This window comes from Lepidochelys kempii, chromosome 25, assembly GCF_965140265.1.
Source record: "Lepidochelys kempii isolate rLepKem1 chromosome 25, rLepKem1.hap2, whole genome shotgun sequence".
Taxonomy (NCBI): domain Eukaryota; kingdom Metazoa; phylum Chordata; order Testudines; family Cheloniidae; genus Lepidochelys; species Lepidochelys kempii.
Genome location: NC_133280.1, coordinates 4,693,191 through 4,709,473, shown reverse-complemented (window position 1 = coordinate 4,709,473; position 16,283 = coordinate 4,693,191). Strand labels below are relative to the sequence as shown.

Below are 16,283 nucleotides of genomic sequence, written 5' to 3'. Positions count from 1 at the left end.
CAGCCCCAGCCCCACACTCCACAGCGCCTGCCAAAGCAGGTTCCTACTGTGCCGGCCGTGGTGTGTGGGGGGGGGTCCAGACTCTCCTCACCCCAAACCCCCCAGGCCTAAGTCCGGTGTAAGCTCAGGAGTGACTCCAAAGAAGACAGAGGGATCCCCCAGCCCCTGAGGACCTCCAGGCAGGGCAGCAAAGGGTCTGATCTCCTAGCAGGTGACCCCGCCACCCCAGGGGACATGCCCCAACCCCCTGACAATGCCCTCGCTGCAGGCCGGACCTGGCCAGGGGTCGCCCATTTGTGTCCATTAAACAGGGAGGACAATGGACATGCAATAATTCGCTTTATCGAATGACTGCAGCAGAATTCCCCGGCTGGGATCCCCGGTGTACCAGTTCTGCTCCCCACCCCCTACCTTTTCACAGCCCCCCAGGGACTAGCCTAGCCCTGCTAGGAGACACACACTGGGAAGAGAGCTCAGGAGTCCAGACCCCCGACTCTAGCCACTAGACACCACTCTCCTCCCAGGAATCCTGGCACCCAGCCTGCCCTGCTCTAACCACTAGACACCACTCCCCTTGTATCCAGCAGCCCTGAGTCCCAGGTCCCCCATGGAGACCAGTGATTAGAATAGTAGGAAGCTGGGAGTCAGGACTCTTGGGTTCTATTCCCAGTTCTGTCAGAGAACACAGGAGTCCTGTCTCTCGGTCCCCAAGCTCTAACCGCCAGATTCCCCTCCTTTTCCATAGCTGGGAAGAGAACCCAGGAGTCCTGATGCCCAGCACCTCCCCCCAATACTATGCTGTGTTCCCGCAGAACCATGGGCCCTACAGAATCCCCCTGTGCACGGCGCCCAGGGACTTGGTCCTGCCTGTCTGTGCGTCTGTCCTGACGGCCAGATCTGTCTGCTTGCTCCTGCAGGATGAGTTCCATCCGTTCATCGAGGCGCTGCTCCCCCACGTCCGGGCCTTTGCCTACACCTGGTTCAACCTGCAGGCCCGCAAGCGCAAGTACTTCAAGAAGCACGAGAAGAGGATGACAAAGGATGAGGAGAGGGCGGTGAAGGACGAGCTGCTGAACGAGAAGCCCGAGGTCAAGCAGAAGTGGGCGTCCCGGCTGCTGGCCAAGCTACGCAAGGACATCCGGCCCGAGTTCCGGGAGGACTTTGTGCTCTCCATCACGGGCAAGAAGCCCTCCTGCTGCGTCCTCTCCAACCCCGACCAGAAGGGCAAGATGCGGCGCATCGACTGCCTGCGCCAGGCCGACAAGGTGTGGCGCTTGGACCTGGTCATGGTGATCCTCTTCAAGGGTATCCCACTGGAGAGCACGGATGGGGAGCGGCTGGTCAAGGCAGCCCAGTGCACCAACCCCATCCTGTGCGTCCAGCCCCACCATATCAGCGTCTCCGTCAAGGAGCTCGACCTGTACCTGGCCTACTTCGTCCGCGAGAGAGGTAGGTGCCACCTGCGGGTCCCACGGGACCGGCTTTGCATTGCACTGCCGCCTGAGAGTGCGGGAGGGGATGGGGCTGTGCCCAGGGTCCATTCCCAACGAGCAAGAATCCAGGCCCGGCTCTTCCCTGTTTTCAGGACTTTGACCTGCACAGATGAACCTTGCCCTAAATTTGCCCCAACTTGTCCTAAATTCTCTGCCTCGAGGACTGGTGCCCCAGCCACCCAATTCCCTGCCAGCTGCAGGATCCTCAGCCCCTCCCCACTCCCAACAAATGCAGCACAGCCCCCCCACCCTGCTCCTTTCCCTGGGGTCTCCCAAATCGTAGCCTTGGCCCTGATCCCCTGTTTGTGTAAATGCCAGCCTGAGTGTGCCATCTCCTGCCCGTCTGGAATGGATCCTGGCTGTTGGGTGGTTTTATTCCTGGTGAGTTGCCAGAGGTGGCTGCATGTCAGTGGTGGGGCGGGGGCAGGGCGGTTGTGTGCAGTCTTGGGGTCCTTCGGAATGAGGCACGTGCCTCCCTACGGGATCTAGGCACCCACCCACCGTCGCGCCATCTCCGGGTGTTCCCCAGCCAACAGCAAGGGCAGCTCCCCTCTGCGGGGCTTGTTCTCCCGAGGGGCCATGCGGCTGCAGGGTGCATTGAAGGGTGGGGTAGGCGGCCTGGGCAGTGCAGGGACAGGCTCTACCCAGTGCGTCTCGGGAGGGAAGCTGCCCGGGGGGCAGGGATCTCGGCCTTGGCAGGGCTGCATTCAGCTGCAATGAGTGCCCAGAAGGGCAGGTGCTGAGCCAGCCAGCTCTGCTGGCAGCGCGGGGGCAGCTGGAGGGACTGCGTGGCTGGGACCATGGGCAGGAATACGGGCACGGCTGGGAATGTGGAGACAGCAGGTGCAATGCCAGGGGAAAGTCAGCCCAGCACTGCCTGGGCAGTGAGAGCGGAGACAGAGCTAGGGGTGAGGAGAGAGTTTGCTGTCCAGGGCACGTGGCAGCTGGCAAGGCCGGCTCCATGCACAGAAGCATTGGTAAGAGCCAGGAGGTGATGCGCCCTGGGAAGCCCTGCAGGAATATCAACCTTCATTCTGCCCCAGAGACACTGCAGGGTGCTCTGGGGGAAGCTCCACACCACAGTCCATGCCATGGATTCAGTGCTGGCTGCTGATTCTGGGCCTTTGGGTTTCCAGCTGCCCTGATTTGCAGAGGTGCAGAGTGCTGAGAAAATTCTGGCCTAAAAACATAGGGTGTAATAATCTCCATTGACTCCACCGGGGCTAGGATCCCCCCGAGCTCAGCCAGGGGGCTGTGGTGGTAAATGCCCCGGAATGAGTCTGGGGGAGAAGCGGGTCTGGACTGGGAGCGACGGGCGGGGTTTCTCCCTGGTCCCTGGCCACGCAGCAGTGGCCTGTGGCTGTGCTGGGGTGGGGAGGATGCTGTTGTTATTTCTGCAATGGTAGCACCCCCAGGCTCCATTGCGCTTGGTGCTGTACAGGCAGAGAGCGAGGACAAAACATGGGAGGGGAAACTGAGGCACAGCACAGGGACGTGACTTGCCCGAGGTCTCACGGCAGGTCCGTGTCAGAGCCGGGTATAGAGCCCACGTTTCCTAGGCTAAAGCCTTAGCCGCTTGTGTGTCAGAGAAGGGTTAGCTGGCGTGCGAAGCAGGAGTTCAGGTCTGTTCTGCGTGTCCCCGGTGGGTCGCTGTCCCTCGCTGGTACGCGGGACTCTGACAAACCCAGTCCAACGCGGGAGGTTTGGGGCCACAAGGGACTGGCTGCGGCTCACTAAGGTCAGAAGCTCAGGCACTGGGTGTGACTTGCTGGGCCCCAGTCTCGCTGGCTGGCTCTCTCTGATTCCCCCTCTGGACTGCACACAATGCTTGTGCGTTCTCCCTTCAGCATGGGTGGAACCTCTGGGGTCCCTCTCCCTGCTGTCAGCACATGCTCTGGGGCCAGGTGCTGAGCCCAGAGTGTAACCCGCCCTGGCCGGCACGGACAGGGATGGAACAAGGGACTGTATCGGCGGAAGGGAAATAGCATTTGCCCTCTGTCTGCTCTGCGGCTGGATCTGGGGAGGTTTGCTGTGGTCAAGGCCACAGTTTGGTTCCAAGACTTTAATCCACACGTGATGCAGAAGGAGATCTAGCCCCAGCCCTGGGAGCATCTGACCTGTCTGGGGTCCCACTCAGAACCCAGCACAAGCCTGGACAGATGGGAGGAAGGGTCTGGGTGGCCCTGGGGGTCGGAGCATGGGACCAGAGCCCAGGAAATGGGGCCACACTGCAGTGGGAATGTGGGTGCAGCAGAACTAGTAAGGCAGGGTCCAGGCAGAACTCAGGAATCAGGACCCGGTTGCACTCTGAGAGCATCAGTGACTTGGCCAGGGATTGCTCTTTGCAATGTATGGGTAGATATTGGTTTCCGCCTGAGGCAGAGACCCTGGCCCTTCCATTCCCAGGCCAGGCTGCTTTCATTCCAGGTGGATGCCACAGGCTCTTGCTGTGCCTGGCTCCGGGATTAGAGGGGCCAGGCCAGAGCTCCTGGTATCCATGCCCCAGGAAGCTAATCCGGAACAAGCCAGGTAGGAGAGGACTTTGCTGCAGGGATTGCCTCGGGCCACCCGAGATCTCTGCTGGGCTCAGGCAGGCCTCGCATCCTGAATCGCCCCTCGCCTGCCAATGGCAGACGGGAGACCTCCTGCCTCCATCCCCCACACCCACCTTCCTGGCCCAAGCCCAAGGGCAGATCCTGACCTGAGTGGGCATTTCAGTGGCTGTCGTTCCATCAAAGGGGACCTGACAAAGCCATAAGTCACGTGAGGAGCAAACACATACGCTGGGGAAATCGGAGAAGACATTTCTGCCCCCCGGGGCGGTTTGATTTGTTATGTGCTTCCCCTCCCGCACCAGACTGGTGGTCCTGCGGCTAGGGATGGCAGGTCGCGGGGATGGCGAGGGGTGGGAGGGCCGTCGTGGGAGCTCGGCGTCGCGTACCTGAATACTGGGGGCTGCCGGGCTCTGCAGCCCTGGTGTCTGTGTGGACTGGACTCTGCTTTTCTCAACCAGTTCGCACCGGGTGGGAGCTCCCCAGGGCTGGTAGGAGCCCACGCTGGGCTGAGATGAATCTAAGGTGGATTCTCTGGGGAGGCTGCTGCACACAGACAGGCCCTGTGGTTCTCTCCGGCTCCCCGCCGGGTCTCTCCTGGAAGGGGTCTGCAGCAGCCCAGAGCAGGCTGTGAAGTTAGCATGTGCCGTCATATTCACAGGCTGGGCCTTGCTGGGGCAGCAATCGAATTTCACACCCTGCCTCGGGAGGGCGCCGCCAGGGAACGCTGTGACTGGTATTTCTGCCGCCATGATGCCAAGTCTGGCTGCTTCTCTCTGCCAGGCGGGGACGTGACATGTGAGGGGGGTGCTGTTCTCCGGGGGGGGGAGGTGGAGGGCGCTTGGGGAGCCTGTGGGGAATGCAGAGAGAGCAGCTGGGAGGAAGGAACAGTGCTACAACAAATGTGGGATGCAAGCTCCCTCCCTCCCATGCGTCTCTGCCTCCCCAGCACAAACCTGCTGCAATGCAGGGGGCACCCCAGGGAGCTCCAAAGAGCCCCTCTCAGGAGCAGAAAGAGGAAACCTTTGACTGCACCCTCCTACTGCCCCCATGGAGAAGCCGCAGTGCAGGCCGGGGAAGGCTCAGCTCTGAAGTGTGCCCCGGGGCAGGGGCATTGGGGTTGGCCCCTGTGACCTGGCAGGCTGTGGTGGGGCAGGTGGCTGGCAATAGCCAGCCCAGGCCCGGGGAGAGATGGGCACCAGCATTCTGCTCAGCACCTCCGCGGGCTCCTGCAGCCCAGAGGAGCTGGCAGCGGGAGGGGAAGGGGCCAGACCAGAATGTGTCACAAAGTGAGAGCGGGGGCGCTGTGTTTGCAGGGACCTTGAGGGGCTGGGGAGGATCTTGCCTCGGATCTGCCCTCCATGACCCCGGCGTCAATCCGAAGTCACCCCAGCCAGGCTGGAGCTGAGCCTGCCAGCGCCCCAGCCTCCCGCAGACAGAGCTGCCCCAGCAGCTTGGCTTGGCTCTGGGGCTGGGGCTTGGCCAAGGGCGGTGGCCCCCGGGGCAGGTTGGGCTGTGGCCCCCGGGGCAGGATCTGAGCAGCCCGCGGGGCGGGCTCTGCTTCCCCATGGGTGCTGCGGTAGCGCCCAGAGGCCCAGCCAGGATGGGGGGTCCCGTCTGGGGAGACCCCGGCCCTCACCAGAGGAGACGCTCGCAGGTGGGCGAGTGGGGGGAGGGTGGGGACCCCCCGTGCTGGGTGATGGGGAGACCCCGCCCCCCCCCCCCCGAGGAGAGGCAGGTGGGCGAGTGGGGGGAGGGCGGGGACCCCCCGTGCTGGGTGATGGGGGGACCCTGGCCCCCCCAGGAGACGCAGGCAGGCGAGTGGGGGGAGGGCGGGGGCCCCCCGTGCTGGGTGATGGGGAGACCCCGGCCCCCCCCCGAGGAGAGGCAGGTGGGCGAGTGGGGGGAGGGCGGGGACCCCCCCGTGCTGGATGATGGGGGGACCCCGGCCCCCCAGGAGACGCAGGCAGGCGAGTGGGGGGAGGGCGGGGGCCCCCCGTGCTGGGTGATGGGGGGACCCCGGCCCCCCCAGGAGACGCAGGCAGGCGAGTGGGGGGAGGGCGGGGACCCCCCCGTGCTGGGTGATGGGGAGACCCCCCCAGGAGACGCAGGCAGGCGAGTGGGGGGAGGGCGGGGGCCCCCCGTGCTGGGTGATGGGGGGACCCCGGCCCCCCAGGAGACGCAGGCAGGCGAGTGGGAGGAGGGCGGGGACCCCCGTGCTGGGTGATGGGGGGACCCCCCAGGAGACGCAGGCAGGCGAGTGGGGGGAGGGCGGGGGCCCCCCGTGCTGGGTGATGGGGAGACCCCGGCCCCCCCAAGAGACGCAGGCAGGCGAGTGGGGGGAGGGCGGGGACCCCCCCGTGCTGGGTGATGGGGAGACCCCCCCAGGAGACGCAGGCAGGCGAGTGGGGGGAGGGCGGGGACCCCCCCCGTGCTGAGTGATGGGGGACCCCCCCGTGCTGGGTGATGGGGGACCCCCCCAGGAGACGCAGGCAGGCGAGTGGGGGGAGGGCGGGGGCCCCCCGTGCTGGGTGATGGGGAGACCCCGGCCCCCCCAAGAGACGCAGGCAGGCGAGTGGGGGGAGGGCGGGGGCCCCCGTGCTGGGTGATGGGGAGACCCCGGCCCCCCCAAGAGACGCAGGCAGGCGAGTGGGGGGAGGGCTGGGACCCCCCCCGTGCTGGGTGATGGGGAGACCCCCCCAGGAGACGCAGGCAGGCGAGTGGGGGGAGGGCGGGGACCCCCCCCGTGCTGGGTGATGGGGGACCCCCCCAGGAGATGCAGGCAGGCGAGTGGGGGGAGGGCGGGGACCCCCCCGTGCTGGGTGATGGGGGACCCCCCCAGGAGACGCAGGCAGGTGAGTGGGGGGAGGGCGGGGACCCCCCCCGTGCTGGGTGATGGGGGACCCCCCCAAGAGACGCAGGCAGGCGAGTGGGGGGAGGGCGGGGGCCCCCCGTGCTGGGTGATGGGGAGACCCCGGCCCCCCCAAGAGACGCAGGCAGGCGAGTGGGGGGAGGGCGGGGACCCCCCGTGCTGGGTGATGGGGGACCCCCCCAGGAGACGCAGGTGGCCGGACCCCCCCGCTGGCCGCGCTCAGCCGAGGATCTGGCCCCGCCGGCGCTTAAGGTGGCGCCGCGTCCCCGTTTAAGGCGTAACGGAGCCGGCCCGTGTGTGACCGGCCGGGGGGCGCCGGGGCCGGGCCCCTGACCAAGGGGGTGCGGGCGGGGCCGAGGTGTCCTGCGAGCAACGGGAAACAACTGCGGGTGAGATGGCTGGGAGGGAAACCCCAGGGCCGGGTTTGGATCTTACTGCCCGGTGTGAATCCAGAGTCACTCTGCTGTCTTACATGGAGTCACTCCAGATTTACATCCTGCAGCTGAGATCTGAAATTGGGCTTTCTGGCCCTGATCCTGCAGGGGGAAATGAACCGGCCTAGCCCCTATGGAACAGTTCCTATGCGGACGTTCTTATCCCGGATTAGTTATTGCTGTAAATTCACACCCTACCTTAATCCGAATTGGTTTTCAGGTGTAGACGAGCTGTTATGCTAGACCAGTGGGAGAGGAAGCTGAGACAGGAAGTGACTTGCCAATGGACACACAGCAGGTCGGTGACAGAGCCAGGAATAGAACCAGGGGTTTTGGGGCCCAGCCCAGCCCAGCCCCTTGGTTGGCAGGCCTAGCCCCTGGACTGCTCACCTGTGTAAAGTTAAGTGTATGCGTCTGTGCATGCAGGATCGGGGCCGATCCCCCCTTGTCTCCCTGGGGAGCCCGGTTTCTCTGGCCTCACTGAGCCAGCAGCCCTGGTATCAGGATAAAGGGGCTTCTGGGTGCTGGGTATGGAAATTATTTATCAGCTGGTTAGATCTGACAAGGGCAGGGATATAACCCCTGCCAGGGAGCAGGTCTGAGCAAACTGGGGCAGCAGCTGATCTCTGGGCCCTTGTCAGGCGTGGTTCCCCCTGGATCTCACAGCACTGCGTCACCAGGACTTAGTGAGCGGAGCCTCAGGACCCGCTCAGAGGTGGAGGCGCGTCATCGCCCCCATGGGACAGGTGGGGAAAGTGAGGCACGGACCTGTGAAGAGCCTCGTCCAAGGCCACCCAGTGAGGCAAGTGATGGAGCCAGCAGGAGAACTCAGGAGTCCTGACTCCTAGTCCCATGCTGGAATCGCGAGAGTGCACTTCCCCAGACAGAGAACCCAGGAGTCCTGGCTCTCCGTCTCCTGCTCCATCCGCTAGAACTCAGGGATCCTGACTCCCGCGTGGGATTGCCTGGTGCGGGGGCTGGGTGCCAGAGGCTAATTAGCTGTACAGCCGAACCCGCTGGGCTCTGGGTGGGCTCTGCAGTTCCAGCTGCCCCTTGGTTCTGTCATGTGTAAGGCCCAGGAGTGACCAGGGTGGAGCGCGGCTGCGCCGTGGCTAAGGCTGAGGCCAGCGTTCTCTTTACGGCTCTGCGAGCCTCCTGGGGCGCTGGCTGGGCTCAGCGATGCAGATTTGGGGCCATTTGACCAGGGGCTTCCTAAGATACAGCCCCCCGAAAATGTGTGTTCCTAGGCAGCGGCCCCTGCAGCGAGAGAGAGAGACCCTGTTCTGGGGGCACCAGGGGTTCTCCGCTGTGGTCCACCCTCTCCCCAAGCCCAGAGCAGGATTGTCCCCCTGTGTCTTCCTGGGGCTCCAGCAGAACAAAACCGACCCTCGGAGCCCCCGGGAGTTAAGACCTCCTTGGAGCTGGGGTAGGGCAGGCTGCTGGGCCTTTTGTTGCTGTATCAAACTGTTCCACCAATCCGGTGTCCCACCTCGGGTCACTCTCCCAGCTCACCTAGACTCCTGCTCCCCAGGCCACTGCCCTGTCCAGTCCAGCCTGCCACCTCCACCGCTGGAGCCACATCCTGAGCCCAGCTCCCTGCCTGCAGCAGCAGCCCCTGCCTCCGGGTCTTCTCCTCTGTAGATCTTAAAGCGCTTTGCAAACAGGTCACAGTCTTTATCCCCATTGCACAGAGGGGGAAACTGAGGCACGGGGAGGGGACGTGACTTGCCCCAGGTCACCCAGCAGGCTATGCCAAGGATAGAACCCTGGTCTCCTGAGTCCCAGTTCAGGGCTGTAGCCACTAGGCTATGCTGCCTCAGTAAAAGATGATTCAAAACCATCACAACCTATGCTGCAGCTGACCAGCTGGCCTGTATTTTGCATGGGCTAAGGGGAGAGATCCTTCTAGCTGATGCTGTGAACCCTGAGATATGGGCACAGCTGTGGGGGGAGCCCAGGGTTGGAGTAGCTGGGGGTCAGGGAGCATTGGCCGGGGCCGGGGGCATATTACCTTCGCTCGCATTTCTAGCGCTCCTTGAATTACCTGTAATGCAACATGCCTGGATGAGCCTCCTGCAGCGATGAGTTCCACAGTTCAGCCCAGCCAGGGCGGGCTCTGAACTCCTGCCCTGGCCCATTCACCTGGTGTCCCCATGTCTGTGCGGTGGGACGGCCCAGCTGTCATGCCCCCCTTGCCTGTCCCAGCCCCCCGCCTGCTGGGGTGCCAGCTCTCAGCTGCTCCGTTTCTGTGGAGTTGGTTGAAATGGAGGCTGGAGCCAGGGGGATTGGGGGCAAGGAGCTCGCAGGTGTCCTCACGCCCTGTCAGGGCCCAGCTAACACTTCCAGCTGCCTCCTCCTTGGAGCAAAACCAGGCAGTAAAGCCAGGCTGCTGAGAGCCGCTACTGGGCAGACTTCCAGCCCCGCCCTGCCAGAGATCCCTGATCCCCCTGCTAACCCAGCCCTGCCCCTCCATCTCTGCCGGTGCCCCTCACTCCCGACTCGCAGCCCCTGCCAGCCCAGCCCTGGGGTCCCCCGACCATCTCTGCCGGTGCCCCTCACTCCCGACTCGCAGCCCCTGCCAGCCCAGCCCTGGGGTCCCCCGACCATCTCTGCCGGTGCCCCTCACTCCCGACCCAGCACATGGATTAGTTCAGTGCCGGGTCTGTCTCGGGCAGGGACTCTGAGCCGTGCGAACGCTGGGCTGAGGGGAAGAGAATGGATGTCTGGGGCGAGGGCGGCGGGAGACCCCTGATCTCCTGTCGGTTCCTGACCTTGGCCAGATTTAAAGCCCACTCCCCCGGGAGGCAAAATCACATCAATTCTCCCTCAGTCTGTCCGTGTTCCTGGCAGCCTGCCCAATCCTTCCCTCTGCCCCATAGCCAGCCCTTCACACCCCCCCTCCCCTCTGCCCCATAGCCAGCCCTTCACACATGCCCTTCCTCTATGCCCCATAGCCAGTCCCTCACATGCCCCCCACCCCATAGCCAGCCTCTCACACGCCCCACTCTGCCCCATAGTCAGCCCCTCACATGCCCCCCTCCCCTCCACCCCATAGCCAGCCCTTCACACCCCCCCTCCCCTCCGCCCCATAGCCAGTCCCTCACATGCCCCCCTCCCCTCTGCCCCATAGCCAGCCCCCACATGCCCCCCACCCCATAGCCAGCCTCTCACACGCCCCACTCTGCCCCATAGTCAGCCCCTCACATGCCCCCCTCCCCTCCACCCCATAGCCAGCCCTTCACACCCCCCCTCTCCTCTGCCCCATAGTCAGCCCCTCACATGCCCCCCTCCCCTCCACCCCATAGCCAGCCCTTCACATGCCCCCTCCCCTCTGCCCCATAGCCAGCCCCTCACATGCCCCTCCCCTCCGCACCATAGCCAGCCCCTCACACACACCCCGACCCCAGCATGGCAGACAGACTCGCCCCCAAGGTCTCTCGCTCAGGCCCCTGACCTCCAGCCTGTCTCTGCTTCACTCGCACTTCCTCGCACCCCCATTCGCTCCCACCCACCCCCCAGTCCCAGGCTGACCCCATCACTGTCCCCAGGCAGACCCCCAGAATGTGGCACCCCCGGAGAGGGACCGATGGGGAGAGAATGGGAGTCCAGGCCCCGGCCCCCCGGTCCCCTCTCCTTGGGGGAGAATTGGGCCCGTGGCTAAGCCATGCAGGAGCTGGACAATTTGCCCCCACCCCAGCTCCTGTGGCAGCTAAAGGGTTAACCTGTCATCTCCCTGGTCTCCCCGTTATCAGCTGGGAGCAGCCTGCGCCCCCTCCCCTCCCTCGGTGCTGATAATGGACTGGGCCCTCTCCGCCCCTTCTACCCACCCCAGGATCCTTCGCCCTCCCGCCCAGCTCCTGCCAGCCCCCCAACCCCCTGTTCCCCATCTCTCCCTCAGCCCCCCGCTGCCTTCTGCCAGCTCCTCCCCAGCCCCATAGCCCACCCCATCCAGCCCCATCTCTCCCCCAGCCCCTCCCTTGGCAGTGGCTCAGCATTTCGGGAGGGGGCTGATCTGGATCCGTCCTTTCCCAGAGTCTAGGGGGGGATCACCCCACCTTTAGGAACCTGTGAGAAGGCTGAATTGGGGATCAGTCCCCCCTTGCCCCCCTCCATGCCCTGTGGTGCTCAGCATGGCCCCAAGGCTGTGGGAAGGTCCCAGTGCCCCACCTCAGAACTACCCCCCACCACTGTGTTCCCCACACAGCTCCTGTGGCTCCTCCCGCTCCCGCCAGGGATCCCTGTGTGTCCATCACACTTTGTTGCCCCTGAGCCCCCACCCTGGCCTCATCCCCTCCTGGCCACGGCCATAACTCTTGGTGCTCCAAGCGCCTGGCCTCTGAGGGTCTGGAAGCAGTGACCAGTCCTTGAGGAAGTCCCCTGCGGGCAGGATTGTCCCCATTTTACAGATGGGGAAACTGAGGCACAGATAGACACAATGCAAGCCCCATCTCCAGGCGCCCCAGTGCCTCAGGAAAGTTTGGATCCAGGCTTCACAGAGTTCATGAGGTGACTTGTCTGAGGATACAGAGAGTCGATGGCAGAGCCATAGAGGGACCCTTTGGTCCTGTGCCCCCGTGGCTCCCTGCCCTAGCCACTAGACCCCACTGCCCTCCCAGAGCCGGGGAGAGAACCCAGGCATCCTGGCTCCCTGCTCTAAGCAGTCCTGCCCCTGCCCCTGCATGAGGAGCTGGGAACAGAGCCTGAAGTGCCACCTCCCCTCTTTGCTTTACACCCCCGAGGTGGGGGGGTGGGTCCATTTTTGTCCCCTGTTGCTGAGGGGTGGGGTGGGGGCATATTCTGGCAGGAGAAGACAGGCCCTTATTGTACGGGGTGGCCATCCAGCAGCTCTGGATGCCCAATCCTGGCACCACCCACCCCTCCCTGGCACACGCGGGCAGCTGTTTGCTCAAGGCGAAGGAGAGGGGCAAGAGCCTTGGCCAGAGCTTCAAAGGGCTGGCTGGGCCACGGGGGGACCAGCCGAGGCAGGCCGGATGCCAGCCAGGCTGGGCACAGCTACAGCGGCCCCAGGGTCCAGATACAACCTGCGGACTCCCCCTCGTTTCCTGGACACAAAGCCCCAGGCCCCCAGCTCAGGGCTCCCCCAGTGAGGTGTCCCTGTACCCCAAAGCCCTTCCCTGAGCTCTGCTGGCTCCCAGCTGCCCCCAGCTTCTGTTCCCTGCCTCTGCTGCGTGGCCTTGGCCAAGTCCCTTCCCCTGTCACTGCCTCAGTTTCCTTAGTGGTGTTGGGGAGGCAGCAGTCATGCCCCCCCTCCCAGAGCTGAGCCCCCAGACTCTGGGCCAGACCCGGGGTTTGCACGTGGCCCTTGCAGCGGCTCTCGAACAAGTTGAACCAAATCCCCGGCTCCCAGCCCCCCACGCACCCCTTGGCTCTGGCTCTGGCTTGGAGCTCCCCACTGGGATCCTTCTCCAGCTTTCCTCTGCCTCCTCCTCCCCCATCTGAGCCACCCCTGTGATGTGCCCCTTCCCCCAATGAGACCCCAAAGTGACCAGGAGGGTCTGGTTGGCCTAGGGCTGGGCCCAGTGGTCTGCAGTGGGGTGGGGAACAGTGCTCCGGGGCTGGGCCCAGTGGTCTGCACCGGGGGGGAGGAGGACAGTGCTCTGGGGCTGGAGGCTGGTGTGGGGGGCTGGGCCCATTGGTCTGCAGTGGGAGGGCAGCGCTCTGGGGCTGTGGGGTGGGGGTTGGGCCCAGTGGTCTGCAGTGGGGTGGGGGACAGTGCTCCGGGGCTGGGGGCTGGTGGGGAGGTTGGGCCCAGTGGGCTGCAGCGGGGGGGGGGGGGGCAGTGCTCCGGGGCTGGTGGGGAGGCTGGGCCCAGTGGTCTGCAGCGGGGGGGGGGGAGCGCTCCAGGGCAGGGCGGTCATGGATGAAAGGCAGCGGCTTGGCAGTGCACCAGGAGTCAATCGCCTGGATCAATTGTGCTGGGGCCTCCGGAGCATCCCGGGCGGATTCCTGCAGAGCCGCGTGTTCCTGACGCCAGCCTTTGCGGGGGGGCCCTCCCAGGGTGGGGGGAGCAGGCACAGGGGGGCCAGGCTGCAGTATGGCTGCAGTGTGCGGGGGCAGGATCGGGGTGAGGCACGGGAGGAAGGAGGCAGTTCCCCCCAGAGCCGGCCAGGCTGGGTGGGGACAGGGAGAGCCCGAGCCAGGAGCACCCGAGGTGGGGTCCTGCCTCCCTGATCCACCGGGAACCAGTCAGCGAGAGAGAGAAAAGGGGTCCCTGCTCCTTGGGCTGCCCCAGTGCCAGCAGGGCGGATGGGGGGCAGTCAGAGAGTGTCCTGCTCTGTGGTGGTAGATAACCCCAGTGCTGCGAGCTTCCTCTCAGCAGTGCCGTGCCCTGCGTCCTGGCTGACACGCCAGCTGCAGGAGCTGACTTGACTTCGCCTGTCCCCATGCTGCCCCCGGCCCTGTGTCCAGGCTCCCACTGCTCTGTTGCGGTGCTGGGAGTTAAGTTCAAGACCCTAATATCACCATGTCCCAGGGGTCCCGTGGGTGGCAGACCCCGTGTTGTCCCACCCACGCGCCGGAGCCCGGCTGTTCCCTGGCGGCCACACGCACCCGCCCTGTCTGTCGCCCGTTCTCCTTCCCTGCCTCTCCCTGCTCCGCTGGCTGTGCCCAGCCTGGATTCCTGTCACTATAGGCACAGAAACCCCCTGCTAATGCGCCATGCGGCCCGGAGCCCCCCAGCCTTGGGCAGGGCACGGATGCCTGGACAGCACCTCGCCCCTCCTGGGCACTGCCCCCATGCATCCAGGGCCTGGTGCTGGGAGTTTTGGGCGTCACACAGGGCGGGGCTATCTAAGCAAGGCAGCCGGGGCATCTTCACCCCCCAGAGCGGCACCAGCCTCCGTGCAGCCACCCATGGGTGCCAGCGGTGTCCTGCAGCAATGGGGCTGCTGGACCCTGGAGGACGCTGGGTGTGAACAGGGGACCCCAGGCAAGCCCCTCCCCCACCCATGCCCCCATGCAGCCCCAGCCCTTCCAGCCTCACCAATGTCTCCTGCAGGGCAGGGTGGATTAAAGCTGCCGGCTGCTGGGTGCCGGCTCTGGGACCAGCTGCCTGCTCTGGCTGCAGGGAGCTGGGAGCACGGGGGGCCAGAACAGCAGCATGGGGGGTCTGTGGCTGGAACCGGCCGGGATACCAAGGCGTTTGGACTGACCTAGAGCCGGGGAGCGAGGGGAGAGCGTCAGGAACGGGGTCAGGCCCTTCTACTGCTGTCGCTGGGCCCAGCCCGGGCCACTCTCTGCCCGGGGGTAGCTAACGTGTCAGCTAGTCCGAGTCAGGCCTTGCACTCGAGTGGAGAGCGCCTCAATGCACCCGCCTGCACGCCTCGCCAGCCGGGCCAGGCAATGGCAAAGCACCCTGCACCCAGCCAGGCCAGGCTACCCCACCAGACCAGAGCATCCTGCCCAGAGAACGGGCATGCCGGAGGACTGATTGACAGCGGCGAACTCCCCTGGGAGAAGGTCTGGACCTGGATTCTGCAGCTCACCTGGAGCGGACTCTGCCTCCCGCTCCTGCAGAGGGTAGAACCAGCCGCAGGTTCTTGTGCTCCCCCAGGGATGGGAGGAGAAAACCCGGAGTGGAGTTTAGTCCACCAGCAAAATGGATCCAACCCCGCCGAGGAGCCAAACCCGGGCTGGATTTCTGGGCCCTGGGGAATGGACTCTTCCCAGGGCGAGGCTCGAACCCTGCAGGCCGGCTCCCATTAGCTGAACCCTGCCGTGGGCCCCGATTCAGCAAAGCACTGGGGCACTTTCTTAGCTGTCAGCGTGGGCTCAGTTCTCTCCCACTTCAGCCCCTTCCTTAGGCGCAGGCTCCACCCGACGCGCAGACCGCAGCGGAGAGCACATGCTGCCGGCGACGCACCCGCAGAAGTGCCTTGCTGAACGGGGGCCTTTCGGGGCACGGCCGGGTGCGATGCAGCAGCCACTGGGCTGGCGAAGGAGGCCACGGCGTTCCCATTGTAGGCGGCTTTCTGGCCTCTCCCCGTTGGGGGAGGGGATTTCCCAGGCTTGCTCTCTGGCTGAGTCCTGCTGGGAGGATGCAGGGCAATGAAGAGGGAGGAAAAGTGCCTTTTTCTCACTGTTGCTAGGTGCTGTGCATGCACCAAGGGAGGAGGCCGGTCGCTGCCCCAGCGGGCTTAGGCCCAGGTCCCCAAAGGTGTTTCAGCTCCGACTGGCCACTGAATTTGAGGCTCTGGGCCGTAAAGTCTAAATGGCCGAAGGGACACAGAGAGGGGAAGTGGCTTGGCAAAGGTTGCGTGGCACTCCTGTGCTCTAACCACTGGGACAGGCTGCCTTGCTTGCTACGTGTGCTGCAAGTTTTCTCACTGATGATGAGAGAGGCTGTGTTTTGTGTGTGATGCCCACTTTCCCATCTCCCTCCGGCTCCTCACAAAGAGATCCCGCCCCGGCGTCTCCCCAAGTGAGAAGGGAAGGACAAAGGGGAGGGAACACCTTTGAAAGCCAACGCATCTGAATTCCTCCCCAGCTTGGCAGCTGGTTATCTGCACTCCCCAGCCCCGAAGTGAGCCTGGAGAAAAGCGAGGCAGATGGCACCAATCTGCTGGGTACCATGTGCCAAGACTCTTGTCCTGAGCATGCCTTATGTCTCTGAGGGGGCCACCGTGCCAAATGTCTGTGCCGTCCTCCCATCTGGAAAGAAAACATCTCCCCATATGCCCCCAGTGCAGGGTGCAGCCGCAAATATTTATCACAAGGAAACTGACGAGATTCACAATATTTTGAATATGCCTTTTGCAGCAATACGCATTCACACACACACACGCTCACTGACGCACACTCACACCTATGCACAGGAGCACATGCCGATGCCCATAGTTAGTCCCACACACACACAGATACAGACACGTACACAGATATTCACACACCCACTTACACACATAGAGATACGTAT

General features: G+C 64.4%; 1 protein-coding gene across 7 annotated transcripts in view; it reads left to right on the top strand.

Annotated features, from left to right (window-relative positions):
• NFIC (nuclear factor I C) overlaps nt 1-16,283 on the top strand; it is a 157,979-nt gene that overhangs the window by 49,103 nt on the left and 92,593 nt on the right. For all 7 annotated transcript variants that reach the window (XM_073324331.1, XM_073324334.1, XM_073324329.1 and 4 more), the window contains exon 2: nt 918-1,449. In XM_073324331.1, the coding sequence (XP_073180432.1) occupies nt 918-1,449 (532 nt within the window). The remainder of the gene's footprint in view (nt 1-917; nt 1,450-16,283) is intronic.